Source organism: Lactuca saligna, chromosome 1 (genome assembly GCF_052625555.1).
Source record: "Lactuca saligna cultivar CGN05327 chromosome 1, ASM5262555v1, whole genome shotgun sequence".
NCBI classification, from domain to species: Eukaryota; Viridiplantae; Streptophyta; class Magnoliopsida; order Asterales; family Asteraceae; genus Lactuca; species Lactuca saligna.
Genome location: NC_136417.1, coordinates 28,030,013 through 28,040,961, shown reverse-complemented (window position 1 = coordinate 28,040,961; position 10,949 = coordinate 28,030,013). Strand labels below are relative to the sequence as shown.

General features: G+C 33.0%; 1 protein-coding gene across 1 annotated transcript; it reads left to right on the top strand.

Moving 5' to 3' along the window:
- Positions 1-2,514: 2,514 nt before the first annotated feature.
- On the top strand, positions 2,515-5,502 carry LOC145004086 (uncharacterized). Its single transcript, XM_078962989.1, has one exon. The coding sequence runs from the start codon at positions 2,515-2,517 to the stop codon at positions 5,500-5,502; it is 2,988 nt and encodes a 995-aa protein (XP_078819115.1).
- The last annotated feature ends 5,447 nt before the right edge of the window (positions 5,503-10,949 follow it).

Genomic DNA, 10,949 nt, shown 5'->3' with positions numbered 1-10,949 from the left:
TGTTGAATGACTTGTAATGTTATCGTTTATGCTTATTGGTCTGTATCGGAACATAACACCCCGAGTTTTGATTATATAATGAAAATACATTTCTTTTATGAAATGCTTTGGTAAACATTGTTTTATCATGTTTTGTTTTTGGGAACAAATTCCGCAACTCTTTCAAATCAAAAGGATTTACTCTGAAATTAATTTAAAAAGCATAAATGAAAATCGGTCTTTTCTGGCCGTGATTTTGGGGATGTCACACATCACATATTCATCATCATCTATTTACCTAATTATCATCACCTTTCTATCATCACCTTTGTATCATCACCTATCTCTCATCATTTTATTTCATCACATTGTTGGTTAAGGTTATGCTTCCTAACTTCGAACCCCAAGGTTTACTCTACTAAAGCTTCATATTCTCGGCTCTCTGGACCTAGAAAGGTCCACATCTATCACACCAAAAAGCTCAAGATAGCTCTTCCTCTCACTCTACACACTCAAGCTCGCTAGGGTTCTCACTTATGGGAAAGGTAGTCGCAATTGAAGGCCATAAGTGACTTTAAATATGGCTCGGGCCCAAAGATTTAGGGTTTCTGCCAATAGCGCGGACTCGTCGAGTCCATTCATTAATCCGAGTCATCAGTCGCGACCTTACTCGACGAGTTGAGGCGTCAACTCGTCGAGTCTCTCTTCTTAACTCAAAAGAAAAATACTTAAATTATGATACCTGAAAATCTGGATGTTACATTTTATTTTTTTTATTTCATAGATTTCTCCATCAACAAATGTTGCTACGATTAAACAAAAATAAATAATTTTGCTAAAACATAATACAATAAGAAGTTTGTTCACATTTAGTCATTGAACTTTTTAGAGGGAAACTAACTTTCGATTTTGTTCACAATTTGTCACTAAACTTTTTTTCGTTATCTATTTGTCACTAAACTATTGAAATTGTTCACATTTTACCCTTATGACCGGTAACAGCCGGTCATAAGGGTAAAGTGTGAACAGTTTCAACAGTTCAATGACAAATAGATAACGAAAAAAAGTTTAGTGACTAAATGTGACAAAAGTCGAAAGTTCGTTACCCTTTCAAATCATTATACCTAAATTATTTATGCAGTTATACTTAAGGGGTGTTTGGATTAGCTTATTAGCTTATTGTTTATAGCTTACTAGGTATGAGACCCGTGTACTACACGGGTTTATTAAAAATAAAAATTTAATATCAATATTTAAACTTTAAATTTAAAATCAATATTTAATATCAATATCAATTTTAAAGTTCTCATTAATTATGATATTTATTACATTATAAATATATCAATTCTTTTTCAAGGAAGCATTTATTTCTCTCAATATTGTAACCGAAATAAGTTGTGATATGTGAACAAATCAGAAAATTACATGTGGAAATAAGTAAATTTTAAAAAATCTATTAAAATGCCATGTGTCCAAATCAATGAGGACATGACATGTGGCAGAAAATGTGTTTAATTTATTAGTATAGATTTGTTGTGGGAATAAACAATAAGCAATAAGAATGTAGAGAGATGCTTATTAAAATTAACTTATTTAGCTTAATAAACTGGATTTTATCCAAACACTCAAAGTTAACTTATTGTGGGAATAAATAATAAGCGCTTTTTTTTTCCTATCCAAGCACCCTTGTTATTTTTCAATCCATTCTTAAAATGTACTACTTCCAATCTTCCATAAATCAAACCCAGTCTTTACTCTATGACATTGAGGTCTATAACAGGTTGACTTTCAACTACAGAAAGGCAAAACTTAAAAAAAAAAAAAAAAATGTATGTCAGATTCCTTATTCCTTTGGTTTGGATTGACTTTCGTTCATACCATGTTTGAGTTGACTTTTAACTTTGAGATTCCCTATTCCCCACCCTTTGTGATCGGTCAGTTGTTCAGATTACAAGTTAATTGACTTATTGAATAAATATATATATATATATATATATATATATATATATATATATATATATATATATATATATATATATATATATATATATATATATGTTTTTATCAAAATATTCAACAAATTAGATTCCCTCTTCGATTACTTTGGTTTGGAGTTTGGACCAGGTATTATTTACCCTTCCTATTTGTCATATATGAGTGCAGCTCTCATCCTTGTCCCTTGAAAAGTACTACTTCCATGAACTAAACCTAGTCATCCTCCATATGATATTAGGTTAATTTACGATCTGACTTTTAAGGAAAAGGTTGGGTGAACTCAAGAAGAATCACTTTAAAAAACACAAAATTAGTAAGACAGCCGCAGTCATATATGTTTCAGTTGACTTCAACTTCAAGATTCCTTCCTTGTCCTCAGTTTCTGATCAACCCCATATCATGTTCTTAATCAAGAACCTTTAAATGGATATGCAGTTCTTAATCAAGAACGTGCAAAAGAGTATTCAAAAAGATTTTTTTTTTTAGCTCACATTTCATAAGAATCTTGAAAAACGTCGACTTTTTATTCAACTTCCTTCCATGAAGAGTGTTTATTGTACGTTGCTGCTTTTCCTGATTCTGTACATTACAGTCCTAAATGCACACCTTCAATCGGTTGAACTCGATGAACCCACCAAGGCCTTCGAATATGATAGAATTGATGAGGTCAAGAGAGAATGCTCTTCAATCTTGCCTCCCGATTTCGATCATAAACCCTACGGAAATAAACTGTACAGACGTCCAGAAAAATTGTCGTTCGTTAATGGAGATTGGTGGCAGGATTTGGATAAGGCTCCACTGATTCCATATGATGACACGCTAAATGGCTTTTCGGATCAAAGTTCGCCATCGAACTTGATTTCTTTCTGGATTACTGACGTAGACAAGACTCATCGGTCCAACAATTCAGTTAGTATCAATGGGGTTTTGCAGCTGAGCATAATGACAGAGCAATTATTCTATTCAGAGACCTTTGGGCGATATCCGATCTTCAACATATACCCAGGGAAATCAGAGTTACGAATGTCGTTCCAAGGAATTGTAACCTATACAGAAGAGAACAATGGTGAGATTGTAATGTGTTTACTTGGAAACGCAGTGTTACCTTCTCGTGACCCCGACCCAAATAACCCATGGGGATGGGTTAAAATACCCGGGTACATAAACCAGCCACCACACATCTACGATGATCGGATTTTGCTGGTTATTCATTACCCCGATAAGTTTACAGTGAAGAAAAGAGGCATTCATGGCAGCTTGAAAAGTTTGAATCCGAAATCAAGCCAAAAGTACTTTGACCAAATACACATTTCTGCTTCCCTAATTAGTCGTTCTGCAAACTACGAGTTTAGTTCTCAAAAACTCGTATCCAAAGCCAATTTCGCGAATAAAGATCTTGGTAGCTTTAAAGGCGCTAAATTTTGCGGTATTCTTAAGCGCTTGTCAAACTCAGATCCTCTTACCGTTGTACTGAATTGGAGATGTAACGGGACAGAAGAATTTTGCAACAAGTTGGGTCCGTTTGATTCGGATGCAAGCATAAAAGCAACTAATGGAAGCTTTAAAGGCGTAGCACTTCATCTTCAAGATATTCGATGTGAAAAACCCTCTTTAGATCAACAGGCTAAACATGGTGGACTTGTAAAGGTTGCTATGGTTATTAGAATGGGTCCGCCTTCAGATGCTCTTTATTATACTACAAGACAGAGAACTGGGCTTAAGAAGATGACGCTTTCAGCTGAAGGGGTGTGGGACCCCTCGATTGGGCAGCTTTGCATGATTGGTTGTCGTGGAATTGTGAATGAAGAAGGCGATGGTTGTGATTCTCGTATCTGTTTATACATTCCACTCTTGTTTTCCATCAAACAACGAAGCATCATTCTTGGAAGCATTTCGAGTGTTGAAGAGAGTAATATGTCTTACTTTCCTGTAGCGGTTAAGAAACGAGTTTCTCACTCAGAGCTATTACCTAATCAGTATTATGAGTACTCCAAGACCCATTTAGCGCGATCTGTCCTTGTAAAACACGAACGTTTCAGCTTCGGAATAGTCATCAAGAAGTGGTTCTTGACTTTCCCAAAAGTCAAACATGCAGAATCTCTCGATTCTTTTCAAGATGGTCTGTCTCGTCTAGCCATAGATCTCAGGCTTCAACACCCAGTGGTTTCTTCCTCAGAAACCGAAGTGCTATTTGAGATTCTGTCGCTTGGACAGATGTTCGGCAAGAACTGGTCTCTGCAAAAAGATTCGATCATCGGAGAAGACACTCATTTGAATGTATCGGCTCAACTTAGTCTCACTGGAGCCCAATATGGTAACTTTTCTGATCTTTCTCTAGAAGGGCTGTATCATCCACTTGTGGGAAAAATGTATCTTGTTGGTTGCAGGGATGTAAGAGTCTATTCCAATCTTGAAGATGGGTTTGACTGTCGGATAGAAGTTGTGGTATCGTATCCTCCCACCACAAACCGATGGTTTGTCAACCCAACTGCGAGTGTTTCAATAGCAAGTCAAAGGAACCAACACGATCCATTGTTTTTTAGATCGATCAAGCTTCAAACTGTCCTATTGATGTTTCAGCAGCAACATGCAGACATTAGTAGTTCCAGTCGAGGTGTCGAGGGTACCTTACAGTTACAGGTTCTCACACCTTTAATAGGAATCTGTTGCATTTTGAGCCAGCTTTTTTACATGAAACAGAACTTGGACTCCGTCCATTACGTTTCGCTCTTGATGGTTTCCGTACAAGCACTTGGGTATGGCTTTCCACTGGTTACAGGACTTGTTGAGTCGAATCAAAGCTCTTCTACTTATACGATGAATCATATGATTCATGTTATAGATTATTGGGTCAAGATTCCTGTTCTGATTTCGCTCTTATTAACACTGAGACTCTATCAGAAAGTTTGGAGATCCCGGATCCGATTACTTAGCCACCATGTGCCATTTGAACTTCCGATTCTCCTCATTACATTCTTTATCCACGTGTTTGGGTTTGGATGGTTTCTCATCGTCTACAAGAGACAATCATGGCTGGTCGGACTAGATGAGTACATAGGGCTGATTCAAGATTTGTTTTTGCTTCCTCAAGTTATCGGGAACTTGATATGGCAGATCAATTGCAAACCCCTGCGGATATCATACTTTGTTGGGTTAACTGTGATTCGACTCCTCCCTCATGTTTACGGCTACAGATCATCCGCAATCGTATATCCTTCTTCCCAGATCGTGCAGCAAGGGGACATTGGAATACCTGCAATTGCTATTTTTCTTGCAATCGTTGTATATGTTCAGCAGAAATGGAGTTACGAGAAACTTAATCGGACATTCACTTTAGGAAAGTTTAGGCTTTTACCACGTGGGTCCATGGCGTATGAATGCTTGCTGCCGGTGGAAACGGAGGCTGAAGTGAATTCCGGTTGCGATGGAATGATGAAGACGTTGCAACGACGCAGGGGCGGAAGTAGAATGAAACATAACCATTGGCAGCGGTTGGAATTTGAACATAACCATTCTCGTGCGTTATAAAAAAAATGATTAATGATTATTATGCTATCCATAATGCATTTTCATAAAGTTCAATGGCTATTTACAATGCATTCAATGTATTGCATGTTCTTAACTCTTTATTATGTTTGATATTTTTATGTTTCGGTCCGGTATATTATATTAAAAGTTAAAAATGATCAAAGAAAATGTAAGATGTTTTAAATAGCATATTTTTTTAGTTATATAATAAACAAATTTATAGTTTTTTACTATTTTAAGTGAAATATTACATATGTTATATAGCAATTATGAAAAAGGTAGTGTTGACAAAAGTAGTTGTTTTGATAAAAAATTGTTGTTTTAGTCTAAAGTTTTCATTAATAATTGAGAAGTTTAGATTTTTTTTGAGTTTTTGGTGATAGAATCATTTTACCTTTTGTATTTTTCTTATCCTTTTATTTTAAAAAAAAATAACTTAGAATGGAAACAAAGTATCATAAATGTATAACAAATAACATTGGATTTTTATTTATACATGTATTAACCAAACTATAACATTTGTGTACACATATCACAATTTAAATTTGCCTTTTGTTCAAAAATACCATTGGCGCTATGCGCATAATAGGTTACCAGTCATAGGGATGAAAGTGGGTTCAAACCCGGATCCGGAACCGTTTAAAGATATTTTTTAGAACTAGAAACCAGACCGATATATAAGAACCGGTTCCGGTTCGGTTCAGGGTAAAGTGGGTCTACAATCGAAAAAACCCACAAATAAGAAAGTGGCTAAGGTAGAACCGAGTCAAATGAGTTTAGAACCGGAAAACCCATATTTTTTTTGTAATTACCTCAATCGTATAATCTTTCAATTGTATAAAAAAATTAACAAACAAAAAATTACATTTAGGTTATTAGGTTATTTACGACATTGATTTTTTTTTTTAAAGTAACTAGATATAACAAAGTTGGTTTAAAAAAATTACATTTTGGTCACTGTGAAATATGAGTTTTGACCTTGAAGACTTCAACTTTGAAAATATGAACATAAAAGCAAGAGACAATTTTATTTTAACATTAGCAATCTTTTAATTTTCATGTTTTGTCAACATCTCACAACTTCTCATTATAAATATGTCTTTCCATCTCTACATTTTCACTTGATTTATTATTCTCTAAATTGAAGGTTTAAGTTGTTTTTTATTTTCAAGAGTATTCATGGAAGCTAACCGCCCAATTCAAGTATGTTTCTTTTTAATTTTATGCAAATATGCACTTAAAGTAATTGACTAATTTACGTTTTTATACTTTAATTAGGTTCGTTTTGACTCTATTAGTTTTATGTCTTTGATATTTCATTTTTTTACATGCGTTAAATCTACCTAGATTTTTTTACTTAATTTGTTTAATATTTGAATTTGAAGGAGAGGTCCACATGTTGGCTGCGGAAATCATACTTTGTTGGGTCAATTGTGATTCGACTCCTCCCTCATGTTTACGGCTACAGATCATCCGCAATCGTATATCCTTCTTCCTAGATCGTGCAACAAGGGGACATTGGAATACCTGCAATTGCTATTTTTCTTGCGATCATTGTATATGTTCAACAGAAATGGAGTTACGAGAAACTTAATCGAACATTCACTTTAGGAAAGTTTAGGCTTTTACCACGTGGGTCCATGGCGTATGAACGCTTGCTGCCGATGGAAACGGAGGCCGAAGTGAATTCCGGTTGCGATGGAACGATGAAGACGTTGCAACGATACAGGGGGAAGAAGTAGAATGAACATAACCATTGGCAGCGGTTGGAATTTGAACATAACCATTCTCGTGCGTTATAAAAAAAATGATTAATGAATATTATGCTATCCACAATGCATTTTCATAGAGTTCAATGGTCTATTTACAATGCATCCATTGGATTACATGCTCTTAACTCTTTATTATGTTTGATATTTTTATGTTTCAGTCACTATCTTTTACATTAAAAATTAAAAATATCAAAGAAAATGTAAGATGTTTTAAATAGCATATTTTTTTAGTTATATAATAAACAAATTTATATTTTTTTTACTATTTTAAGTGAAATATTACATATGTTATATAGCAATTATGAAAAAAGTAGTTGCGTTGACACAAGTAGCTGTTTTAACAAAAAAAAAATTGTTGTTTTAGTCTAGAGTTTTCATTAATAATTCCGAAGTTTAAATTTTTTTAGAGTTTTTGGTGATCGACTTATGTGAAAGGATCATTTTACCTTTTGTATTTTTCTTATACTTTTATTTTAAGAAAAAATAACTTAAAATGGAAACAAAGTATCATAAATGTATAACAAATAACATTGGATTTTTATTTATACATGTATTAACCAAACTATAACATTTGTGTACATATATGACAATTTAAATTTGCCTTTTGTTCAAAAATACCATTGGCGCTATGCGCATAATAGTTTACCAGTCATAGGGATGAAAGTGGGTTCAAACCCGGACCCGGAAAACCCGGAACCGTTTAACGATATTTTTAGAATCAGAAACCGGACCGATATATAGGAATCGGTTCTGGTTCGGTTCAGGGTAAAGTGGGTCTACAACCGAAAAACCTGGAAATAGGAAAGTGGGTAAGGTAGAACCAGGTCAAATGAGTTTAGAACCGAAAAACCCATATTTTTTTGTAATTACCTTAATCGCATAATCTTTCAACCGTTATAAAAAATTTACCAAACAAAAAATTACATTTAGGTTATTAGGTTATTGACGATATTGATTTTTTTTTAAGTAACTAGATATAACAAAGTTGGTTTAAAAAAAATTACATTTTGGTCACTATGAAATATGAGTTTTGGAGAAGGTACTGTACGTCATATTTGATAGTTGATGCTATTAATTTTTTTTTTAAGAAATTATATATTTGACTATTGGATAATTTATTTTGAGTTGTATGTTTTAACTTTTAATTCAAGATATGTGGAAAGAGATAACTTTTTTGATATTAGCAATCTTTGACTTTAAAGGCTTTAACTTTGAAAATATGAACATAAAGGCAAGAGACAACTTTTTTGACATTAGCAATCTTTTAATTTTCATGTTTTGTCAACATCTCACAACTTCTCATTATAAATATGTCCTTCCACCTTTACATTTTCACTTGATTTATTACCTCTAAATTGAAGGTTTTAAGTTATTTTTTATTTTCAAGAGCATTCATGGAAGCTAATTGCCCAATTCAAGTATGTTTCGTTTTAATTTTATGCAAATATGCATTTAAAGTAATTGACTAATTTACGTCTTTATACTTCAATTAGGTTCGTTTTGAATCTATTAGTTTTATGTCTTTGATACTTCATTTTTTATATGCTTTAAATCTACCTAGATTTTTTTACTTAATTTGTTTAGCATTTGAATTTGAAGGAGATATCCACATGTTGGCAACATTTTGATATGTTGTGGGTAGTAGAAGATGATGGAGTTTAACGAAGGCAAGCAATGTGTAAGTATTGTTTCGCTACACTTAAATTCGATCCATCAAGACACGGTACAAGTAGTCTTAATAGATATTGTTGTACGTGTGCCAAAAATCTGAATAAGATAGCTAAGTAATAAGTTTTGTGCTTTTAATTTATTTGGTAACATTTTTTTTAATACTAAATATGTTTGTGGTGATTAGTGGCTAATTTCTTAATTAAGTAAAGGATCTTCAAATTAGCAAGCAACAAGTGATTCTTATGTTAGTTTTACTTCATACAATCATAAAAACATTTTCTCCAACATGGTAGTGGAAAATTTTGACTCCTCTTGGATTTGGTGACTTTTTAGTTCTTAATGCTAGTTGACTTTCACTAATTACATGCTTATTGGAATTAGTGACTTTGACTAAAGAAATTGTTATGAGCTTCTCTAACCATTTCAACAATTAAGAAAAGTCTAGGTAATCTCAAGCTCCTTTGATTACTATAACCAAATTAAGGATTTAAAACAAGTATTGCACCATTGAATTCTAATAATATGTTCATCAAAAAGTCAAAGTGAGGAAACCCTAAGTCAACCATCTTTCCCCTATTGATTTTATATCAAATTCTTATTTTTGTTGAATTGTCCATTTAAATCTTATTTTAATTCTAGTTTTATTTCAAGTATTTTAAAAGACCAAACCCCCTCCAATTTTATTTTATTTTTTGTTATTTTTCAAGTATTTTTACAAATAGATTTTTCATAGAGTTATAAATTGAACCAATCTCCGTGGATTCGACTCCTTTACCACTATACACTATTTTAGTGTGCAATATTTAGGATTATTATTTTTGTTGGCCTTGACAACCACCAATCAACCAAACGTTTAGCTTCTTTTAGTAATTATAAATTTATAATAAGTTAAGCTTCTTTTAGTATGCAAATATATTTATAAAGTAATAAATTAATTTAATCAATTGACATAGATAATGTTTGAACTTAGAATTTAGTGTAATAATAATATTAAAAGAATCGGGTCCATACACATACCCATTGCGCCATTGTAGAGTTGGCATTGCTAAGAGACTTCCATTTGTTAAAATTGGGTTTGCATGGATGCCCTTATTGGATTTTTTGCATAATAAAACTGTATTCTCCTGCATTTTGGATAAGTGTACTATATTAAGGGTGGAACTGTTCTTTTCTTTAGTTGGTTAGGCCAGTCATGCAAAAAATAGTAGCATACTAAAATTGATTTATTTGTTTTGGTATCCTACTTTAATTTGTTATTGTACTTTGAATACCAACCATCCAAATACAAACCAATTTTAACTGCCATACTTGGGTCATACTATAGGGTTGTTTGATAGTTGTTGACTGAGTTAGATCTAAACCAGTTAGGTCCTGACTGGGTCTGAAACTCTGACTGCATTTATCTCTGACTGAAACCATATTGTTTGATTACGGATTTGACTAGTCGTGCTGACCGATAATAACGACCATTTTACCCTTCTGTTTATTGTGTGTTGAATAAAAGTATCTTCATGATAAAATATTTAAATAAAGTTGTTCATTAATTATAAAAAATACAAAAAGTAAACAATTTACTTTCACTAAAGAATTCCTACATATAGTGGCTTACATTATCCCTAGAAAAATACATTACTTGTAAAAAGTTAAACGTTACTTTTAGTGAAGAATTAGAACCAAAACATACACAAGCTGGGGGTGAATCTTATTTAAGCAACCAAACAAAACCAACCAAATCTTTTTCGCCTCTAATTAAGACAAGAACAAGTTACAAAAGCTTCAATAAGTCAATACCAGATATCAAAAATCTGCAAATCCCATACTTACGACCCACCACACTTCATTTTTCCAGGCAAATTTTTATATGGCAGGTAGGATACCAAATTTCTAGTCCACATGCTCTATTTCTGTAACTAATTTAAGGTTTCTTGATATCTTTTTCTGAAATAACCTCACCATTTCGATTTCTAGCTCCTATTTTTTACTGCATGGAAATCACCATTTCAT